This window comes from Prionailurus viverrinus, chromosome C1 (genome assembly GCF_022837055.1).
Source record: "Prionailurus viverrinus isolate Anna chromosome C1, UM_Priviv_1.0, whole genome shotgun sequence".
In the NCBI taxonomy this organism is placed as follows: Eukaryota; Metazoa; Chordata; class Mammalia; order Carnivora; family Felidae; genus Prionailurus; species Prionailurus viverrinus.
The window spans coordinates 18,730,551-18,755,187 of record NC_062568.1 but is presented as its reverse complement, the minus strand read 5'-3'; the positions used below and the strand labels follow the sequence as shown (position 1 = coordinate 18,755,187).

General features: G+C 34.8%; 1 protein-coding gene across 15 annotated transcripts in view; it reads right to left on the bottom strand.

Moving 5' to 3' along the window:
- The window catches only part of IKZF2 (IKAROS family zinc finger 2), a 163,196-nt gene that overhangs the window by 45,759 nt on the left and 92,800 nt on the right, over window positions 1–24,637 (bottom strand). For 13 of the 15 annotated variants that reach the window (XM_047870253.1, XM_047870256.1, XM_047870251.1 and 10 more), the window contains 2 exons: window positions 13,483–13,749; window positions 6,811–6,978 (listed from right to left, as the gene is read on the bottom strand). In XM_047870253.1, coding sequence (XP_047726209.1) covers window positions 6,811–6,978; window positions 13,483–13,749 — 435 coding nt within the window. The remainder of the gene's footprint in view (window positions 1–6,810; window positions 6,979–13,482; window positions 13,750–24,637) is intronic. The other 2 variants (XM_047870259.1, XM_047870260.1) reach the window with 1 other exon arrangement.

Here is a 24,637-nt window from a genome sequence, read left to right as displayed (position 1 = left end):
AGCCATTTTCACCCTTCTTTGCTCCTGCAGAAAGCTAATTCCTATTGGCTTCATCTAGGCTCCTTTGTTCTCTGGCTTCTGGTTGGGTTCAGTTAATGTAAGGCATCATCAAGAGACTGGAGGGTAGAGAAAGTGAGATCAAGGTGTTTATTTCTCAGTCACAGGTAAGTGGGGGGTACATTCCTCTACTGAAGGTCAGTGTTCAAGACCCATCTCCTACCTCTCTTAATTCTAGTGATCCCTTGATCCCAATGTCCCTCCAGACATAGGGCTGCTAATGGCTTCTTACTATTGCTAGCCTCAGAGTGCTTCAACAATCTTTTGTTGGTTTCCTTTATGACTGACTATTCTCTTGTTAATGTTATCATGAATGTCTCCAAATTTCCCCCCATTTGAGTGTCTCATTGCTCCTGTCATGGCCTTGATAGATCGTTACTAGTAGGAGTGGCCCAAGGCTTCAAAGAGTCAAAATGGCATTTTGGCATTAACTTGCTCATATTTGTTATTTTTTCTATATATATATTTTTTTAACATTTATTTATTTTTGAGACAGAGAGAGACAGAGCATGAACGGGGGAGGGACAGAGAGAGAGGGAGACACAGAATCGGAAGCAGGCTCCAGGCTCTGGGCCATCAGCCCAGAGCCCGACGCGGGGCTCGAACCCACGGACCGTGAGATCGTGACCTGAGCTGAAGTCAGACGCTTAACCGACTGAGCCACCCAGGCGCCCCTAACTTGCTCATATTTGAAGAGAACAGATAGGCCTCCTTAATGGGAAGCTGATGGGATACTACTATTTCTAGGCATTTGTTGGCAATGTGACTACTTAAATTATCACTGCTGGTAGCATGTAGCCTTTACTTGCTGAAGTGACAATGGTGGTGTTTAGAGTGAAGACTGGTGTGTGATATGGCTATTTCTGATGGCCCTAAGGATTTATACAAAGAAGAAAGGACAGTTTGAAGGCCTTGAATGATCACTTCATGTTAGAGCACAAGTGGAATATCAAAGTCCTCTGTTGACTTTAAAAGTCCTTATTTACTTAAGCCTCAGGACAAATAAGGCTAAAAACCAACTCCAGAATCTGACTTGAATAGTTATGGAATTGCTGTAGTAAATAAAATGGGCAACACCAATACAACTTGGTCTTGGTAATGGACTAGTGAAACATGGGATGGTACTATCTGATCAAATACTAAGGCTCAGAATGTTGAACCCCCAAACACTCCCAAACCATCCTTGCTGGAAGACACAATCCTCACTTCCCACACTGCCTTCTAAGGAAACCAATGTTCCTATAAATCAGCTATCCCATAGTAAGGGACTTTCAATTGCTTTAGCGGAGGCAAGAACCCAATCAGAGAATGGCAATTCTTTTAAGGACTCATTCCTATTACCTCTCATTGCCCCTCGTCTCATAGTAAGTTAGATCCTAATATAACTAAAATCAAGGCTTGATCCAGGTGACAGCCTATACAATGAAAGAACTGCAAAACTACCAATTTGTATCAACAGGAGTCCAGTTAGCATGTAAGGGAATGAATTGATACTAAAGGTTTTATATCAAGAAGATGAACCAAAATGCTAGATTATCTAGGGCCAAATTTATCAAATATATGTATTCACCTGGGATTTGGGATTTAATACAATGCCTTGAGCAAGTGGGAGTGACTAGTTAATTGAATTCTTGATTCAATGATGGTTTGTTTGTAAAAAGTTGAAATGCCACAATTTTCTTGGCATAGCAAAGAGGAAGAAGAACAAAAGCTCAAGTAAGTAAGAATGGAAAAGATCAATTATGAACCATCTTGTTCAGTGTGCTGCTAACATACTTCTGAAAGCACGTGTGGAGCATTCCCTTCACCAAAGAACTACTCTGGTAAGGAAAGAAGCCACATGCTTCAAAAGCTTATGATAACCGGGGGAGCCTGGGTGGCTCAGTTGGTTGTGCATCCAACTTCGGCTCAGGTCACGATCTCATGGTTCATGAGTTCGAGCCCAGTGTTGGGCTCTGTGCTGACAGCTCAGACCCTAGAGCCTACTTCGGATTCTGTGTCTCCCTCTCTCTCTGCCTCTTCCCTGCTCGTGCTCTGTCTCTATCTCTTTAAAACAAAAAAAGCTTATGTTAACTGTCTTCCCTTGGCTGGGGAGAACAATGATAGATACTGCAAATAGAACTGAGCTCCCTGATTTAAATGTATGTGTGACCTCAGAGTGGTCTAGGCTCTATGTTAGGAACAAATATCAGGAAGGTGCAATTACCTTAAACCATAGGGATGGGGTGATAATCATGATGTTTTGTGCCATAGGGTCCTAGGGCAATGGCTAATCAATTATGGAGTCCCCAAGAATGAAATAAATGGTTAGACTACCAAGCTGCTAACCAACTTATGCAGAAAATGTCTAGGTCTTATGGGCAAAAACTGAACTTGCATAGCCATGGTGGGATTCATGATCTCTTATCCAGTGCCTAGATCTAAGCCTATTGTATTCATAGCCCAAAGTCACATAATTAGATGAAGATAGTCCCTTTTGGAAAAGATCCTGAAACCTGGCCATGGATATATGCTATGAATCTTCTTCTAAGTCATTCCAGAATCACCATGGCCATTTATGATGGTGACTATGCACTAGGAAGAGGGAAATAACAAGTCTTACCACATATTATCAGTTAGTGCTATTAGAAATAGCTCTGAGCTGACATTAATCTCTAGAACTCCAATGCCATTATGGTCCACCAGTTCAAAGCGGGATGCATATGGAGGTCAAGATAAATATGCAGACTTTACCCAAGTCCATCTTACAGTATTGTGAGAACAAATAAATTAAGCAATAGGAAGAACTGTGTCTTTTTTTTAAGTTTATTTATTTATTTAGAGAGAGAAATCAGGGAGGGGGCAGAAAAAGAGGGGGAGAGAATAAGAATTGCAAGCAGGCTCCACACTGCCAGCACAGAGCCCAAGTGTAGGTAGGACTCAAATTCACGAACTGTGAGATCATGACCTGAGCCAAAATCCAGAGTCAGACACAACCAATTGAGCCACTCAGAAGCCCCATGCAATGGACAGGATTCTTATGTTGGTTCCCTGACCCAGGGCTATTACCAAAAGCTGAGAACAATGCTGTATGGTGCAAATATGAGTCACACGTGTAATTTCAAATTTTCTAGTGGCCACATTTTTAAAAGTTGGTATTAATTTTAAAAGACTTTATTTAGGGGCGCCTGGGTGGCGCAGTCGGTTAAGCGTCCGACTTCAGCCAGGTCACGATCTCGCGGTCCGTGAGTTCGAGCCCCACGTCAGGCTCTGGGCTGATGGCTCGGAGCCTGGAGCCTGTTTCCGATTCTGTGTCTCCCTCTCTCTCTGCCCCTCCCCCGTTCATGCTCTGTCTCTCTCTGTCCCAAAAATAAATAAACGTTAAAAAAAAAAATTTAAAAGACTTTATTTAATCAAAAAATCATTTCAACGTTTCATCATCATTTGCCCGCAAGACCTAGACAACCATATTTGGGTGCTTAACAGCCACAAGTAGCTGGTGGATACCATATTGGAGATCATAGCCTTAGACTTATATCTCTCCCAAGACAGTAAACTAAAACTGAAAGATGTTGGGTGGGGATTCCTACACACACTCATTTATACTGTTTATTGGGCTAATGATGGTTATACTGTAAGATGGTTCTGTGGATGAATGTAGACTTAATCACATCAAGAGCCAACTACAGATGAAGTTCTAGCTGTAATACCTTTATTGGCCCATATTAACATAGCCCCTGATACCAGGTATGGAGGTAGTGACTTAACAATTTCTTTGAAAAATAATTCCTTATCAACAAAGATAATCTGAAGCAATGTGCCTTCACATTGCAGGGACAGCATACTTTTATTATCTTAGCTTCAGGCTAGGTCAACTCTCCTCTTTGCTATAATACAGTGCAAAGAAATCTTGTTCATCTTGACATCCCACAGAACATCAAGTTGGAACATTACATTCATGGTACTGACTGGACATGGTGAGCAGGAAGTAGTAAATCCCTGAGATGCCTCAGTAAGATATATACTAGAGAATAGGAGATAATTGCCACAGAAAGTTCAGAGACTAGCAGCATTAGTGAAATGTTATGGGTTTAGTGGTCTACACATATTGAATTTGATCCTCTGTAATAAATGCAAATGGCTGCACTTTGCACCTGTCATCATGAAGAAGGAGGCATGTTTGGGTATATCGTTCTGATGTATGGGCTAGGTACCCAAAGGAAGAATTGTTTCCACCATGGATCAGAGCTCTGAGTCGGTCATATTGGACTACTCCCTGGCTATTTGGGGGCATCTCAAGCTGCTAAAGTAACAGGGAGAGAAGTGGACTATTGGTTGGTAACTTTTCCAGATTACCAAGATGATTTGGGGGTGTTGCTATGTTTGGAACTCAGGAGATTCAATGGGGCACCTCTTTTAAAAAAATGTGCCCAATAATCCTGGTTACTGGAAAACTGCAGTAGTCCCAGGAAAACAGGACCATCAAATACTCAGTATTTGTAGAAATTAAGATTTGGGTCATTCATCAGATAAAGAATCCTGTCTAGCCCAGGTGCTACAAAACAGGGTAAGCTTAAGGGGAAGGTGGAATTGGTAGTAGAATAAGAAAGCTATAATGATCCATTTGAACTTTCTGAACAATTAGAGAAGCATGGACTTTAGCAGCTATGTTTTACATTGTATCTATTATAAAAAAAATTGGCAAATATTTTAGGTTACAGTTGGAAGTATAACTGAATTCGTGTCACCCATTGATGAGGCACTAGCTGGATGACACCCCCCCCTCATTACTCCATTAAGCTCTCCTTATTAGCCACTTTGAGTCTGTTTATATATCTACAAAATCATGACTTTGTATACCAATTTGTAAAATCAGTATGATTGCCGCTATAGGTCCATGTCTTTATTTTTTTTGAACCTCAAAGAGGCAATATATTTATTTACAGAATATAAGATTTCACAGAAACAGCTTCACTTTACACACACACAATTTATAATTACACAGAACCATGTAAGAAATGTCGTGTCTGGCCTGGTAAAAGCCAATGGGAATGGCCTACTTTTGGAGTGACACCTTTTTCATCCCTCACTTCATTAGGCACCAGTCAGAAACCCCTAGATGAGTCATGACTAATTTGCAAAAAGATGCTGATTGAAACTGCCCAGCTCAATAGAAACAAAAACCAAAGTGTCTTCTTAAACACCACCCACAGGGATGGATGTGTTAAAAGAACAAAAAGGATATCAAGGCAACACAAATTAAGGTGAGTATTGAAATCCTTCTTGAGCGCTGAAGGCATTAAACCTTCTAAGGATAATATAGCAATCCCAGGTAAAGTAACATGTGTACATTAAACCATGATTATTGAAAGCAACACAATTTTGTTAAGAATGAAATAGATGCTTAAAGTTGTATTTTTGCTTCAACTTCATGTAACAGCTAATGTTCATGCAAAGCTATGTTTTATATAATCTGTGGTTAGCTCAGTAATACTTTAATAAGCCAGAGTACATGGCTAGCTAAAGGAACTTACTGTCACATCTTAAGAACATTCTTTCAATAAAGAATAATTTTTATAATAAAGATGTAATTTTCATAGCATAATTTAAAATATAAAATGTCATGGTTAGAAATAAGGGAATTGCTATGAGTCAGGGAGGCAAGTAACTATATATACTTAAAATATTTTGTTTTAATGTTTGAATTAATTTCATTTTTCTACAACTGCTCCACATTGACAAGTTAATATCTAAATTAGTTTTATACATTTCACATTCATGTTAAAAAATAAGGCCTTAAGGATTAATAGGAAAAAATGTAAAAATAGATAATACAAGTATTACCTCACAATCCACAGCACTCTCTAATACAATTTGTCAATGTAGATGAAAATATCACTTCCATCATATCTTCATATTAAAATTAAATTTTAATATGTCATTATGGACAGAAGGATATAAAACTGGCTGGAGAGTACTCTATATTAATTTTCCACCTTTAACTTCTTGGTTATGGCAATTCATGCTAAAAGTCAAATGAGATTCATTCAGATTTCTAATCATTCTTTCTCTTTTATGTACTATATTCTAGCATTTTAAAAATATCACACTTACTCTAGATTTTCTAATGACGATTTATGAAGCAGAGAAATGTTTCAGAGAAAATCCAATGACTGTATTTTGAGAGTTAAAGAAACAAGGAGCGTTTAAATGAAATATAAAATACTCCACAGCCAATTTGCTAATGAGCATAATATTTTCAAGTTTAAAAATAGTGATGTTTGATTTCCCACTCCCAGACTGGGCACTATATCAGTTGAAAAATATCACAGCTTTCATCTCCTCTATGGTGGTATCAGTATGTAACTATGATATTTTACTAGATTTTCTATTATCCTGGGTTAACCATAATTACAGAATTAATTATACATTAATTTATATATTATAAATTAAATTATTAATTATACTGACTTAATAATTATAAAGTTAAAAATCACAGAAAATCCATAGAACACTTGTTTCCTTACTTCAATGGCTTAAAATAAGAGACTTTTCAGTTGACAGTGCTCCTTTTTGCCAAGTCTACGAGTCTAAAAAAGGAAGGGCCATATGCATCTTGCAAGATTTATCAGTTACTCAGTGTACACAAATAAAAATATTGTCTAGATAATTCCTAGCCATGTACCAAAGCTATAAGTTACTCTGCATCATTCTTTAACACTTTGCTGAATTCTCGTATTTTAGCTTTCTTCTCAAAGAGTCAGTGACACTTACCAGAGTGGGTCCTGAGGTGTCCTGTGAGGGCGTCCCTTCTTCTACAGGCATAGCTACAAAAAGGACATTTGAACGGCTTCTCTCCAGAGTGTAACTTTATGTGTCTCAAAAGGTTTCCCTTCTGAGTAAAAGAAGCTCCACACTGGTTACAGTGGAAGGGACGTTCACCTGCCAAAAGGAAAAGAGGTAGAAAAGATCAAGTAGGTTATACGCAAGTGACCAATTTGCTGTAGACTACTAATTGGTGCTAGGTTCTCTGTGCTGAGAATATTCTCCCCTGTAAGTCTTCTAAACTTTATCTAATTAAAATTTGCTAATACCAAAGCCTTAAACTTCAGGCCAAGCACCGTTCTCTCTCTTTATATAAATTTTACAGGATTCCTGTCACTGACTCAAAAGAATCAGCAATAGCACTGACCACTGATTGAACAACTAAGTGCCACCACTTTACTGACTTTACTAGTTGCTTTACAGAGAATGTTTCAATCCTTATATTTCTAATTAGGTATCTACAATTTCAATTTACAAATGAAGAACTTGAAGTTCAAGTATCAAAGCATCTGATTATAGTCACAGAGCTAAAAAGTACTCAAACTGATAACTCAATCTTGCTTAGTTGGACAACAGAATCTTGCTCTGTTGTGCCACACTATCTCTTTTAAAGTTACAGAAATTTTAGTTTGGCCTGGAGGGGATCTTTAGTCTAACTCTTTCATTTAGCTGATGATTTATTACCAGGGGGCCAAAAAAGTTCAACGAATGAACCAGGTTAACAAAGCTCATTATCACAAAATCTCTAAAGCTTCACCCAGGCCCCAGGTCTCTCGATTCTCCTAGTCACTAACAGTGAAAGCTTTGGAAAAATTTCTGATATAAACAGTGAAAATTATTAATCCAGACATTTCCTGTATAATTTTGTTGTGAAAATAATTTTATAGAAATCTTTTCTCTCTTTTCTCCTATTACTGGATACCACTATAAAACTGTTCAAGCCAGAATTATCAGTTTAGTCTATTGGGTCAACTGGCTGTCACAAATGTCACTGAACATAAAAATGCACAGTTGAGGAAGGAGTAAAATTGGCAAGTACGGTCAAACCATGAAGAAAATGCTATTTTAAGTTTGCCAGTCTCTAAAGATATTCATGAAATAAATTATAAATTAGTACCTAAATAGTACAAAATAGTAAAGCTCAAAGTTTAGAACAGAAAGTTAAAAAAAAAAAAAAAGAATTCACTTTTGGTTTAACTGTACTATTTCTGTATTTGAGGTTAGATGAAGATTATAATTTTAATACCTAAAAATTTATACTGAATTGTCATGTTTTATATCTTTAACTGAAACATTTGTAAATAGTGAATAAGGAAACCTCAATATTTGGGTGAGGCCTTTAATGCAAATTCAGTGATTCTTTTTATTAAAGAAAGGTAGGAGGCATAAAGAAGATAAACTTTGGCCATTTTCTTGCAGATGCCACTGCATATTCTATCATATAGATTTGTTATAATACCTAAAGACATTGAGTGATACATCAGGTGTTATCTTAAATTTCTTACTACTTGCTCATTTTGGAACTTTTTATGATATATACCAAGGGAAAAAAAATATATAATCTGTGTTTGTGTAGCAAGGGTTAAGGTTTTTCTTACAGGAGATCTTCTGAGCTAATTTATAAAAAAGTCCTTGTGCTGGTGTGTTAAGTGAAAATAATTTATGTTATGGTTACCTTAAATTTTATCTTATTTTATTTATTTGATTCATTTGATAAAACTGACAATTAAATCAATGCTAAATACTGCTTAAAGGAGAAATACTTTACCAAGAAACCTCTTGTATGAAGTCTCACAAACTAATAAAAGTTTTAAAATAAATCTAAAATTGGTACATCTTTACACACACGTGCACGTGCGCGCACGCACACACACACACACACACACACACACACAATTTAATTCATTGACAATTTTTTTCAATGAAATAGCAGTCCATAGCTTTTTAAAATCAGGATTTTCTACTCCCCACCCCTGCCACGGAATTACTAATAAAAAAGAAAGAGGCACTTTCTCTGTAAAAATTTTTATACCATAGGAAAATAGCAAATGGAAATTATACTTTTCACTCCAAATATTTGATTTTACTTTTGAAATCTCTCTATGTAGGGTCTTCCAGGCAAGTGACAAATTAGTGTGCCATAACTTTAAAATGAATTAAATTAGTTTGGTAAACAAAAACATTTGAAATCATGTTTGCCTTTAGAATATACTCCTCAAACATGCTAACTTAGATTTTCATTAAGCCTCTTACAAGTGAAATATTTAAAAATTCCTAATTTAGACTACTGAATTTGTCATTCCAAATAATACTAAACAAAAACGAAAAATAAATAAAATAATAACTATCTTTAAAAAGAATTTTAAAATTCATCTAATTGAGTATATGAGACTAATGAATGACAGGATAACTTCATTTTTACATTTACAAAATATTCCAGATATCTTCTAATATTTTTAGTAAGAATTATTTCTGAATTTATATGATCATCCTTAAAGGGGTCAGAGAAATAAAAAGAGGTCTAGGTATATCAGGAAATATTGTCTGTTGCTGAGTATGTAAGTCTTACATGGGAGGCATTTGCTAACTATATTCCATGGCCATGGGAAATAAAGAAAGGCATGATGAAGGTAGCAAGGCATGTTCCCATTTTTGATAAGAGGAAAAGGGCAATGATAATAATTTACTTTTATTTCAATTGGATGAAGCTTTTAGAAATAATCTGCTTTACATGAATTAAGTCTTGAATTGGGATTATGAGATATGTGGAAAATGATCTGATATTTAAGTAAAAGGTTCACTTAGCTACCCATATTGTGTATGTTACTTGAAACAACACATCTTAATTATTTTTTTAAATAATTTGCTCTTTATGTAATAATAGACTGAATCAACTAGTCCTTTTAGAATTAGTTTAGACTTTGTCTGAAAATATATTAATCATGTTCTTCAGATATAAATAAAAGCAAACTTCAGGAAAACATCACAAATTTACTGAATTCACTATACAGTAATTCAATTGAAAAAATCAAGTAGGCTACTGTATCTGTGATAACTAATTCCCCCATGGGGTGGGCACAAAAGTCTGGATTAACAACTCTGAATCCAGGAGAACAATTAATATGTAGCCATGCTATCATTCATTTCCATTCTCAATCTGCTTCTTGTTTTATTTTTTTGTTTGTTTTTTAATCTAATCTACTCAAGGACCTTTTTGTGGTTATTCCCAGAATGAAGTTATCTATTATCCATTGAAATTATATTTCAATATTTTATATACTTTCATAAACACATATTTCTAGATCTGTGTTTAAATATCCAATTGAAATACAAATATACATGCATCAATTTGCTTTCATAAATCAAAGAAAGAGGGTGTTCCGTGTTGGATGGAACAACCACCTACAAATATGAAAAATCCCAAGCACCTGTTGAGAGGGCTTTGGAGCAAGAGAATGGTTCCACAAAGCTACAATGTACAAAATAATGTGCTTAAAACTTAAAGTTACAAAGTTGAGAGTACTCTACCCCAAAGAAGGGCAAAGTTAAGGATAGACTGTATTTATAATGTCCACATCAATTCATGTTTGTGCATGAATTGATTTACTACCCCTACTTCTTCTGCCTATATCCCAGTGAAGAGTGCCTGGAGTATCCGATGACAATATTACCTGATTACCTACTAAAGTAGCAATACCAATGAAATAACACAAAGCCATTTGTAAGACACTGGAATTGGTACTTTAGTAGAGTATGAAAGAGAAAGAAGAAGAAGTGAATTAGATATGATACTCCATGTCATTTTAGTAAACTGGGTGGTTGTGTAGCTTTTTTCACTATCAATTTTATATTAGATATTCTATGAGCTAAACACACAAACATGTTTCCTAAAGGCTTTCTAAAAATTTAAGACCACGCCTTTTATACTAGCTGTAAATAATTGGTAAGAGGGGGAAGTTCATGGTATTAATGAGAAAACATTTGGTTAATGACTAGATCCTGACCACATTTTTTCAATCTAGTTTAAATTAAAATTCACAAATAGACTTTCTGTTCTTGAATAGTATTAAAATGGAGTTGAAAATGTCATGACCCATTCAGATGTATAAACTGAGTCATCAGAAATACATATAAACATAGTAAATGTAAAAATACATCACAATTTTAAGGTCAACAATGTGTGGCAGGTATCCCAAGCTCCTCTAAGAATGGCTATTAACTGTAACAAAAACTTTCCAGATCTGAGGGAAATATAATGTTTACAATACTCCAATAAACATTTATTAACAATAAAAGTTCACTGAGTTGCAAGAGGACTTTAAATAGCTATTTTGCCCATTCTCCTTGCCTTTGATAGTTGAGTGAATCCCATATTCATAGACCTTCCAGAAATCTGTATAACTAAAAACATTTTCCATGTCAATTTCAGGATTTTCAGAATCAAAATAATTCAATGCTGCTATAGTAGTAAAGATCAAATGAACAGTAGAGTAGGTATGAAACTACTTTTGTGTTTACAAACCAACAATCCTCATGACAATCACTGCAGATACAGTGAAACATTGATTAACCTAAATACTCAATAGAGCATACTCAGGTTCTTTCAATTTCCTTGACTCAGACCATAAAAGGTTTATTAGAAATCTTACAAAAAAGTTGTTGTTAGTGTACTTTTCAGCCTTAAAATGCACACTATATGCAATTCAAATGAAAAGTCATTATACTAATTTTGTTTATATGTTGCTAGAAGGGGAAAGTTACACATTTGAATGGGTGCTATCTTCCTCAATATAATCACTGTGAGATAATGAATACATAATAACTGTGTAGAACTCTTCTTTTAGAACTGCAATTAACATTACTTAATGAGCATAGAAGAAAAGAAGAGTCATTATTTTATAGACTTTTCATATTTTTATTATCAAATATCAAACCTGATCTTTTAACTTTCCTAGGAGAATTTTTTTTAATTGAATGTTTATTTATTTTTGAGAGAGAGACAGAGTGCAAGCAGGGGAGGGGCAGAGGGAAAGGGAGACACAGAATCTGAAGCAGGCTCCAGGCTCTGAATCATCAGCACAGAGCCCAATGTGGGGCTTGAACTCATGAACCGCAAGATCATGACCTGAGCCAAAGTTGGATTAACCGACAGGGCCACACAGGCACCCTGGGAAGAAATTTTTTTCAATTAAGGTAAAAAAAACATTTGTACTAGTAATATAAATATTTTTAAAATATGCCGTTTAAAAAGGAAATTAAAATCAAAGCAAAAACTAAACATGTAACTGTATAGTTGGAATAAGGGTACAGGTTCCAAAGCTGATGATTTTGATTAAGATAACACTGATTTTAATGTGTAACTTCTTACTATAAATTTTAAGATATCAGCCTTAGGGTCATATCTCATCAGAAAATGTTGGTGCATTGAAGATACTGAGGTTGGTATATTTGAACAAAACCAGTCTGGGCATCAGGAAACCTTGGTTCTAGCGTCATAACCACATAAGAGATAATGGACAAATCATTTGACTATTTGGGGCTTCACTTTCTTCATGTGTAAATGAGAGATTTGGACTAGAAAGACTTCAGTGTATCTTGTATCTTTCATATTTTAAGCAGCTACTAATTAAATTGATTACTTAGAAGTAAATCTTTTAAACCAACTTCATTATGATTTATGTCTCTTCCAAAGAGTACCATATTTAAAAATTCTGAGTATCAGTGATTAATATTTTGCTATATAATACTACTTGGCATTATAGCTAAAGGTATCATTATCTTTATATCAATTTTCATATGAACTTAAAACTTTTTTAAGAGTTAACTGTCTGCTTTTCTTAACATAATCTCATTTTTTTAATTAAAATTTTTTTTCATTTTGCCAAAAAATTTATAGAGAGATTTAAATAAAGACTTCTCCTCATTTAGCTGTCTTTTACATTACACAAATGTCAAAAAGTATATATTAAATTAATCTGAGGTCTCTTTCCTTACCCTATTCCATGATTGCACATTCCTGCCAGCAAACTCACCACTCTAGCTATACTATACTACACCCTACATATCTCTTCGCAGGAGCTATAATAAAAAAAGTATCACAGGAAGATGGTAACACCTTGAACTAGGGAAAGTATCTCCCTAATACAGAGACCCATGGTAGGCAAAGATTGATTGGAAATTGTATTCCAAGAAGTTAACCAGATAAGGTGAAAATGATCCACCTCTATATAAATGCACGAGTACCATTTTATAGTATAAACTCTTAGCTAGCAAACTATATTACCTGCCCATGGGTATGGTAAAATATGTATAGAAATACAAAAAGATTAAGTTACATAATGAGATTCTCCTATACCTTTTGAACCCTTATCATATTATTGCTATATTAAGAACTGTGGAAACTGAATCCCAAACTTCTTTTCTGATATGCTATTCAGATTTGAAGGCTGGAAGTCAAGACCCAGGCTACTCTCTGCTTTTCAGCAATCCAATACTAGCAGAATTCTGAAAAGGTAGTTTCACCACTGCCACCCCTGAATAAAAAGGAAAGAGAATAGATGTCAGGTAATATCAACATCAGATGTCACAGGCAGTCATCAGGTTATTCTTTCAGCTGCTTACCAGTGTGACTCCTTTTATGTACCATAAGCACATTGGGCCCAATGCAAACCATGCCACAGACGTCACATTTCAGTTTACCATTCGGAAGCCGGATTCCTCCCTCGCCTTGAAGCTCCTGGACTTTCCTGTTGTCAGCCACCTCGCTGCTCTCAATTAGGGGTTCTTCTAGGCCGCTACCTTCATCATGGCCCCTGATCTCATCTTCACGGCTCAGGGGTTTCCTGTCACACTCTTCATCACTCTGCATTTCTAGTTTTACTGAATTTGCTGTAATCAGAGAGAGAGAGAGAGAGAAATGAAGACATTTAAAATGCAGGTTATGTGTTGTTATCTACACTGCTTCTCCACCCAGTACCATTATATTAACATGGATGGAGATGTTGCATGTGCCAACACCAATGCAATGTCCACACATACTGTGCTCTAAGATATTTTAGTGACTTTAGCATGAAAGTAAAGATGGTTCAGAAAAGCTCTAGGTAAACAGAATAACACTTTATTTCTGCATATATTTCCTTCTTTAACTTATATATATTTTTAAGCAAGTCTTGAATTCTGGTATTGGCTTTTGAGTTTGTTACTTTTTGAGACTCAGGTAGGATTCTGCAAAAAACAAGATGAGATATTGCTTAACCCCCTGAGCCATGCAGTCAGCCTCTTCTTAATTTAACAATCATATGATTGTATGAATATACTTCACATTAAGTTTCACATCAGAGTACTTGTGTAAACCTGCTTCAGAACTGAGTAAGAGAAACTACTTGGGATCTTAAGCAAATGTCTTAGATGTATGAAGGCATACTGTCAAGGCAAGTATCTTAAAATGAGACTGAAAACATCTATTCAATGAGGAGCTATAGAAATGTAAGGCAGAGTGCACAGACCTCACATGCTTGTAAGCTACTTTTTTTATGTAAAAAAAAGTTCTCCATGGAACATATTAGTCTGCAAATCAAAGTATTCCAACTTTAATCTATGCACACTAAAAAGCAGTGAATGACAGGAATGGCATAGCGTGCATGCACACACTTGTGACTGTTAAGAAATTTAATGCCTTCTGTTTGCTGTTTTTGGATCATCCCACAGAAAAGTTGGAATTTTGTTAGCACAGCCCTCATTCTGGATTGCTGACAAAGTCTTTTCACAAAGCAGAAACAGGCTTTAAATGAATACCAGTTTTGTTTTGTTTTGTTTTGTTTTGTTATCCAGTGATCTTGAAAATTTCTAAAGAAATCATATCAGCGTTCCTGAGCAAAACAAATTATTTGGTACTACTTGAATGGAGGAAATACATTCATAAAAAGGAAGTAAGTTCTTTTTACTGCAGCTTTCTTAGAGAAACCACATATTCTGTGATTTGTTGTTAGTACTTTAAACAGGTAGTGCTACCAAAATGGCTCTTCCCCTGCTCCCCTCCTTGGAACTCCCCTAAGAACAGAGGCAGCATGGTGCAAAATGAGATCACTGCGTTTAGTCCAAAGACCATAGCTCTAGGACTGGCTTTGACACTTATTAGCAGTATAACCTTGAACTGAATATTTAACCTCTGAATCTGTTGTCTTTTGTTTGCAAACTACAAATGAATTCAAACTTCAAAATGAAATTTAAGTAGAATGGTTTAGCTAGTAAGAGTAAAGATCCTATAACCAGACTGCCTGGATTTGAATACAAGCTCTGGCACTCACTATAAGCAGTGTCGCCTTCTGCATGATACTTGAATTCTCCATGTACTCTACAAAATGAGCATGGTAATGGTAGCCACTTTCTCAGGCTGATGTGAACATTAAGTGAACAAATACAGAAAATGGGCTTAACTATTATTCTTCTGGTGAAAGATAATGCTTTGTTTATTCCATAAAGTTTGTGAAGATCAATTATAGTATGTAAACTACTCTGAGATCTACAAAAGATTTTACAGACTTCTTGGCCCCACCTCTAACAGAAAATCTACTACATTGAGTTTTACCCTATTTACAAATCAGTAGTACTTTACTGGTTTTTGAGAAGGGTAGAGACATTATTTCGTCCATCTTAATATCCCCAACATGCTCAAAAAACGTGTGGCATCTAGGAGGTTTTCAGGCAGTATCCACTGAGATGTTTTAGTAAGTTAAGATTTTTTTTAGAATTGTCTTATATGTTTAAAAAATACATGAATATAGTAAAGAAAAATTAAAGGATAAAAAATGAAAATTATATCCTTTTCTCTCCAAAATTCACCATCCCATTATATTCTCAAAAGCAACCATTATCCTTATTTTCTAATTCAGAAGTATAGGTGTGTGTGTGTGTGTGTGTGTGTGTGTGTGTGTATGTGTTTATAGATGATAGTCTTTTTACACAAACTGGAGTGTACAATTTACCTAACCTTAACTGTGCTTTCTTCATTTAATAATATCTGTTTAATTTTTCCATATTAGTACACAGAAATGCACAGTGTTCTTTTTAATGCCTGCATAGAATCTATTTTATCAATATAATTTATTCCTAGGCTCTACTGTTAGAAGTTTAAGATGGTTTATTGCTAGTATAGACATTATTATATAATATCACATTGAACTGTCAATCTGATAGATAAAAACTGGTATTTTACCATAGATTTTAATCTGTATTTTTTTTAAAGGTGGAGTTGAGCATCTATAGACATACATGTTTAAATGTTTGGAGTTTTTTGGGGATTGTCTATGAAAGTTCTTTGCCCATTTTTCTACTTGGTTATTGGTCTACACTCACTGAATTTAAATGCTTTATATATACAAAGGAACTCAGCCCCATGTGTTATATTTTTGCAAAAATACTGGTTAATCTTACTACTCAAGGGTATCTTGGGAGCATATACACTAATTTTACATTTTGATTTTTTTTAAGTTTTCAATTATGATTTCTAGATTCTATATTTTGCTTCAATAAGTTTTTCCATATTCAAGAAATTTTTCCATGATTTTTCCCCCTGGGAACAAAGGTTATTCTAATCAAAGTAAAACACTAATTTTTGCCCTATGTAGTCCCATATAACTCCCACTTAAAGAAAAAGTTAAGAAAATAAATGAAGAGTATGACTTTATATAGCATGACTTCATATTCCAATCTGTGAGCAAATTGTCCCACATGTTTAAGTGATGTACTAAAGGTTATAAACTGTACAGCAATGCCATCATTCATATTCCTGAACTGGTCAACATCTGATCAGCTACATTTAATGAGTGTAAAGTCTACCAACATTCCATTTCAAGACTGAAGAAAGGTACCTTAAAGTGTAGGTCTGAGGGGCGCCTGGGTGGCTCAGTTGGTTAAGCGGCCGACTTTGGCTCAGGTCATGATCTCACAGTCCGTGAGTTAGAGCCCCACTCAGACCCTGGAGCCTGCTTTGGATTCTCTGTCTCCCTCTCTCTCTGCCCCTCCCCGCTTGCACTCTGCCTGCCCCTCTCTCTCTCTCTCTCTCTCTCTCTCTCTCTCTCTCTCAAATAAATAAAACATTAAAAAAAAATGAGAGATGGAAAAAATATTTCTATTTCTTTAAAAAAAAAGTGTAGGTCTGAGTCTGAAAATATGGGCCTCTTAAATTTCAAAACAGCACAGAATTATGAAGAATATGACTTGATATTATATTATCTTTTCCCTTAATAATATTATAATACATACATCAAAACATAATACCAAACATGGATAAAATGTCATTAAAAATTATTGTATATTAAAGTTATAGTTAGAACTTTGTCTACAGAGGAATATAATTGAATATTCAAAAAAGCATACATTTGTTAGAACTAAAATACAGAAGAAATGGTAAACCCTAGCAATCTTTTCTCTAGCAGTCTTATACTCTAAGGGATTATATCATGTGTGAATGTATACACTACTGCTATAGTAAATACAGTAATTTACATTCATTGATATAGTAAATCAATAAATGCAGCACATTTTAATATATACATATCAGATTAAATTTTATATACCTATGTTGGCCTAAGTACAAACAAAATCCCATCCTAACTAATATTTAGTCTGCCCTACTAAAATTAGGTTGAAATTTAGGATAAAAAGCAATTAAAATAGGCTTTGAATTTTAATTGTTGAATAGAAAAATTTCCTTACTCAAAGAATATAAAATAAATTTCCCTACAAATTTTTTTTTCTATTTAAGATGTTTCCAATTAATGCAAGACACTACATTTTAAGTCATTAATGATTAAATTCATGTGTTCAGTAAACTTATATACACCCTAGATTACAATTTATGATCAATGAAAGATACATGATTATTTACAGCTATAATATATAAAGCTATTATAACTATTAAGCATTGTATAATATTCATAGTACATTTGTTATCAAATCTTTGAAATTAAATTTTTATGCTTTGTTATATGGTATTTCTTTTATAATTTGGTAACAGGAAGATAATTTCTATGAAGATGATAATCTGTCACTGTGAGCAAAATGACATCTCATTACAAATCTCAACACCAAGAATTATTTTTCAAGCTCGTTTCCTTGCTATACCTGAGTTTTACATTCTTAGTATCTATAGGAATTTATACACATTGTTCTATAATGACAAACAGTAACTGCTTAGTAAGAACAATATTTTGTCAGAACAAATTATTAGCAATGAAAGGGATGTGAAATAAGATTTTAATTATTTGATCAATTCATTCATTGTCATTCAATATTGTAGCCACAAATAACTATAATATATAGATACTTCAAAATATTCAATGAACAAAATAAAGATGCTTAATATATGCATCTTTTTTTCTTAAGTTAAAGGAGATGATTTACAGTTTAAAAAAGGAAATGTCAAATTTTACAGCATTAATGATCATGAAAACGTTAATCATGATTTTTTTTAGTAGACTCAGAGGTTTATGAACACAGGTCAAACAATAGTCAATAAAAATATTTTTATGTTCAATTTTATGTAGAAGAAGCTCTGAATGTATTTCAGGACAAAAAGTACCACATACATCTTTATGCAAAAAGTTGCTTCAAAATGCAAACTCCCTCCTCTTCTTTATGATTTTAAAGTACTATTGAACTTCAGAATATAGCTTATAGATGCTACAAAAACACACAATTTAATTGCCTCCAATTACAGATGATCACAGCAATGCAGAGAAGTAAAGAGACTTACGCAGGGGCTTATAAGTGACTCCCAGGCTAAACAATTTTCAATTATAAAAGTTTCTTCAGTAACCATACTAGGCTCTCTACACTCAAAAGCTTCATAATTATCTTTGTTTCAAGATACATAATAGTGAATGATAAAGTTACACTAAACTTGCCTTTAATTCACTAATAGGGTATTAAATAAAGGGATAGAAGAATAAGAGTATTCAGAATAAGAGATAAGAGTAAACTCAGAGTAAGAATAAGAGTAAACAGATACAGATTACTATGGGAAAAAAGGCAGAAAATCAAATGGGGAAAATTACGTTATTTTGTGAAGCTGTTTTTTTTTTTTTTAATTTTTTTTTTTCAACGTTTATTTATTTATTTTTGGGACAGAGAGAGACAGAGCATGAACGGGGGAGGGGCAGAGAGAGAGGGAGACACAGAATCGGAAACAGGCTCCAGGCTCTGAGCCATCAGCCCAGAGCCTGACGCGGGGCTCGAACTCACGGACCGCGAGATCGTGACCTGGCTGAAGTCGGACGCTTAACCGACTGCGCCACCCAGGCGCCCCTTGTGAAGCTGTTTTAAAAACTATTTTAACTCAGTATGTTTCATAACAAAAATGTCCTTACCACTATTATCTTACTATGAAAATTTAAAAAGAGAGTTCAAAACTTCATATATACCATTTAAAAATGAAATGGAAAATAAAATGTACAACAATGTTACACACACTCATAGATATCACACCTCTAGAACTCACCCACCTCAACCAATATGAAACAAAGACCAAAACGGAATTCTCTTTAAAAATAAATGAACTAGGGGACCCGGGGGGCTCAGCTGGTTGAGTGTCTGACATCAGGTCAGGTCATGATCTTGTCGTTCATGAGTTCGAGTCCCGCATCAGGCTCTGTGCTGACAGCTCAGAGCTTAGAGCCTGCTTCAGATTCTCTTTCTCTCTATGCCCCTCCCCCACTCGTTTTCTCTCTCTCTTTCTCTCTCTCTCTCAACAAAAAATAAATAAAACATTAAAAAAATTTTAAATAAAATAAATGAACTAGCAAATATTAAGTATAGGCTGCTTGCCTAATAATTTGCTAAAATTATGAAAGTTTAAAATATGATGAATATTAACTTAAATAAGAAATCCATATTAACAGGATAAAACGTACTCAGAAACAGGTCACGAAAGAGTTCATGACTAACATATACAATTTGGTTGCATAATAAATTTATTGACCTGAATAGTACATAAATGGAAAGAGGCTCTTCCTTAGAAATTGGACATTTACTATTTTTTACTCCATGCCTTCCTCAAGTCACCCACTTGTGTAAGATAGCATATGATTTCACAATGTCTGGCAACTAATGTCTTCAAATACTAAAGTTCTCAACTTTTACAATTTGGGGGGAAAAGATCATTTTTAATATGAATGGTGAAATATACTCAGTTAATTTTGTATTACTATCCTGATCCTTCTTATGTGGTTGTAACAGATAATCCTATCATTTTAAAATGCCAGGTTTGGGAAATACCATAGTAATCAGAACCTAAAATATCATTATTAAAATATTTTTGATATCTCAAACTTTCTACAACTTAAAATATTATTATTAGTATGACTTGACTTTACTAATCCATGAACAGATTATTAAAATTCCTAGTTTGGAAAATAGTGCAAAGGGATTATGATTTATTTGCTGTATTTGAAAGGATATGATATTCATTAATCTAATGGAGTGTAAAATAGGCTTTCTAGATTAGTTAACATCAAATCAGTGATTTATATCTATTTAGTTTCCAATAATATTTTTTCAATTTTTAATTTTTAAAGGAAGTAAATACTCTAAGAGTTAAAAGAAATATTTGTTTCACGATGATGAACAAAAGGTAACTAAAGCCATTTTTTAATTACTAAATTGGAGGGGTGATATATGGTATGATATGTAAGTGGACTTTTTATATGCTTGGTTTCTGTTGTGTGAGAATTCAAAAGGACACTTAAGGGGTGTTATTACTTACAAGCATCAATTTCTCCCCATCTATGCCAGCTACTTGAAGTGGTGTTATACACACTAATTGAATCAATATGTCTATCTAATAGTCTATGGAAGTTGCTTCTGAGCTAACTCTCTCTCATTTAAACTATTGAAACACAAACACCAAACATGATTAAATCCATGTTAACAGCCCAGCAGCTCTTTAAATAATGTGTTAGAAAAACAAACTGCCTTCAAAACTCTGATGTAAAGCACAATTATTTACTAAGAATTCACCAACAGTCTAAACAACTAAAGTAAAATCACACACACAAAAAAATTATTTTAAGGTAGGTGCAGTCGTTTTGTAAAAATCTCAACAAAATTTCACACAGTATCCACTTTTTGTTTCTTTCAACTGTGAATAAATAAATGTGTAAGCCTCACAAAACAGCTCCCTCACAACATCCTTGAAGTATTTGTTTTATAAATGGTTGGACAAGTGCAGACACTGGTGTTGCCAAACTGCAGCTGAGCCATTTATGGGTAGCATTCTCAATATGTACATCACATCACCACATTTTCTCTTCCTCCCCACCCTCTCTTTCTAATAAAGTAAGATTATGGGTTTTTTTTTTTTAAACCTACAAGAACTAAATCAAGACAGTGCTGATTTCTGAAATACTTTTATTCTAAGAACAGTGTCATAGAAAGTTTCCCTGTACCTGAAGTACCTGAAGGCAGGGAACCGGACTCTTTACGTCCCCTTCTGTCACTTAACTAATTGTGGAACCTTGGGATATTTGTTTACTTTGATTTACCCATCTGCATCATCTGAACTATGGGAAAAATGACATTTGATGTTCGTGAAAACTGCAGACTAATCTCTTTACACTAAGGATACAGAATCCCTTTAATAGTAATAGCAACAGAAAAATAGCAACTTATTACAATTCTTTATTATTTACAAAATATATACTCTGTTTCAACTGATACTCAACAAGGAATGATAGGTAGGGCAGTTACAGAAAAACAAATGGAGGCATGGCTGTTAAGTGACTTTTCTAAGAACACAAAGTTAGTAAATGTTGCCTAGTATCAACTTCAGATCTTCTGCCTCTTAGCTAAGCCATCTTTCTATGACATGATAATGGCTCTACAATTAAACAAGTAACTAATATTAGTATTATAGTATTAGTATTATATTTAGGACAAATATCATTCATGGACAAATACATCTTTTAGATGCTATTAAACCTATGTCCACTGGCTGAAAAATACTAGGGATTCAAGTTTACAACGGTCAGATGAAATAAAAATACGTTGTTTCCATAAAAGAAACTACTGAATTAATATTTACTATCAAGTTTGGAACGTATTTGTCCACTCAAAACAACTACATCCTAGTTTTTATGTTTGCTTTGGTCCTAATGCAAGGGTAGATCCATGTTCCTGAAGAATTTGTCAATATGTAATCCTCTATCCACCTGACACCTTTTTTTTCTATATTCCATGACATGCTATGACTTATCAGTGGTAGGTAAAGACAGCCATTTGAGGAATAAGTCAATATTATCAGTTTTAATCTCTAAACCAACAGCTTATGGAGGATGGCATTTTAGGACTTCCTTTGTGGTCAAGTTTTGACAGTTTTGTGTCAATTGTTATAAAGATAAATCATACCTACGAGCAACTCATGTAGTATTTCATTTACATTTAAAGGGTCTTCATCACAAAATAAGTGCAAAATAAGTGTCCTCTCTATATGAAAAAAAGAAAAAGGAAGGCAAGACATCTGACTCCTTGATGGTCTCCCACAATGCATGAAATCTTATAGAGTATGCCCATCATCAAACCACATACCTTCATAGCCCAGCACAGTGGTACCATTGTAGCCCAAGGATGAAGTTTCAATATTTTGGCAGACTACTTGTTCATGAGAAATGTACAATGCGGAGGAAATAAGCCTACTTTAAATAGAAATACCACAGGCAAACAACAGTCTATCCCTTTATCCATCCTTTAAATGAATGACTTCATTAGCCAAGTTCTAAAGATTCAGTATCTGCCACGTCTTGCCTATCCATCTCCTTTTTTGCATTTTCATGGAACCCAGAACAACTTAACATCACCTATGCCATCTCACCCAGAACAGCTTTCTAACTGGTCTCTCTTCTGTCTCTTGCCACTTTCCATTCCCCCAACTCATCCCCCATTATATTCAGTTGTTCGATTAATCTTCTTAAAGCAGAGCTCGTATTACTTTTCTAAATGTCTTCAATGACTGTCCAGTGTATACAAACTAAATACAAAGGTGTTGGTGTGGAATTTAAGGACACTCTCAAGACAGCTCCACTATAGCTCTCCACCGTATGTTCTATTATTAGTCCTTTAGTTGTTCATACTTTTTCCAGTCATTTTCCAGCCATTTTTCCTGGAACTCATCCTATACATCTCTACTTACTCTTTGTTTGTTGCTGGCTCCTATTATTGTTTTCTGGTATCCGTTCCCTATTTCTATCAATATTAGCATGCCATTCAAAGCTATTTATCTGCTACCTTTTTTCATGAAGTATTTCCTGAGCATAAAGGCACATTCTAGTGATTTCATTAGTTTATTTGTCTTCACGCTACATTCCCTGTAGAATAGGATCCTTGAAAAGAAGTGCTATCTTTATTCACAGTTGTAAAATCACTGTACCCTTACATACACCAGACAGTCAGTAACTGTTGGACTGTTGCTAATCTACATATTGCACCCCTCTTTTGAAGTTACAGAGACCATGCATAAATTAACTACAGGGGACAAACAAATATATCAATACAGATTTGGTTTTAAACATAAAACATTACCAACATAACCTTGATTAAAAGACCACTGTATTACAGGAAAGACTGTAGGTGCATAATATGTCTCCTGATTTCATCATGACAGCCACTCTGTGAAGTACCTAATACTACCCTCATTTTACACATGAGGATGCTCAGAATGGGTGAAGTATGTCCAAGTGACACAACTATTCAGAGCCAAATCTGAGACTGGAACCCAGAACTCACTGATGAACAAATTTTTGCTGTTTCCCTTGTGTTACCAAAAGCAAAGTGGTTACTAGTGACCAGTAAAGAAAAAAAAGCGGGGGGGGGGGGGATGTTAATGTTAACGAAAAATAACTCTGAATTAGTGTGTGCCATCTGACCTGTGTGTGTGCCATTTTTTATGCATGTCTAATACAGGTGTAGTAGTGTGCCAGCTTTGAGTAAAGAGAAATTTGTCTGAGAGCCTGTGTTGGAAGAAGACCAGCTTATGGTGCCAGATTTTCTGAGCATGGATTTTATTTCATATAAGAGCAATCTACTTTGAACTGGTGTTTGGCAACCATCTGCTTAACATAACTGTGGGAGGTTTGTGAAGCAAATTATACTATGAAGTAATATCTTTAATAAGGGGAGTACAAATTTTCAACCAAACTTCTGTAAGAAGTAAAAGCATTATTGTAAAATCCAGCTGAGTGGGCATATTCCAGAAGGGACCCAACACATTGCATTGCCAGAGGTCACTAAGGACGCTTAAACCAGGTCAGAAGGCAGTGCTGCCGGCATGCTAAAGAGAAACAGATAAGAAATGGAGCAGGGTTTCTATTACAGGGCAACAGCAACAGAGGAAAGAACCAAAGTCATGAGACGTACTTCAGCAGCTTTGCTTAGTCTCTGAACTGAAGTGACAGAGGAACTCAACAGCTATTCATGCTCTGGGTTCACATATCCTTGGTTTCTTAAATCTGGAACATACATACACCAAGCTACAGAAACTCTTTCCCTGGTGTTCTTCCATAAATACTTCACTACTTGTGTGAAAGAAGCAGAGTTAACATTTCGCTTGAGATGCAGGACTGGTCAGTTAAAAATGTATACCCAGTAAAATATATCAAATAGTAACAAAGAGGAGAAAACTCATAGTGGTGATTAAGGAAACTGAATCTGGACAACCACCCAGCAAATTTTAACAGATCGGTATCAGATACTTATTTTCCACAATGTAGCAGCAGCAATTTTTTTT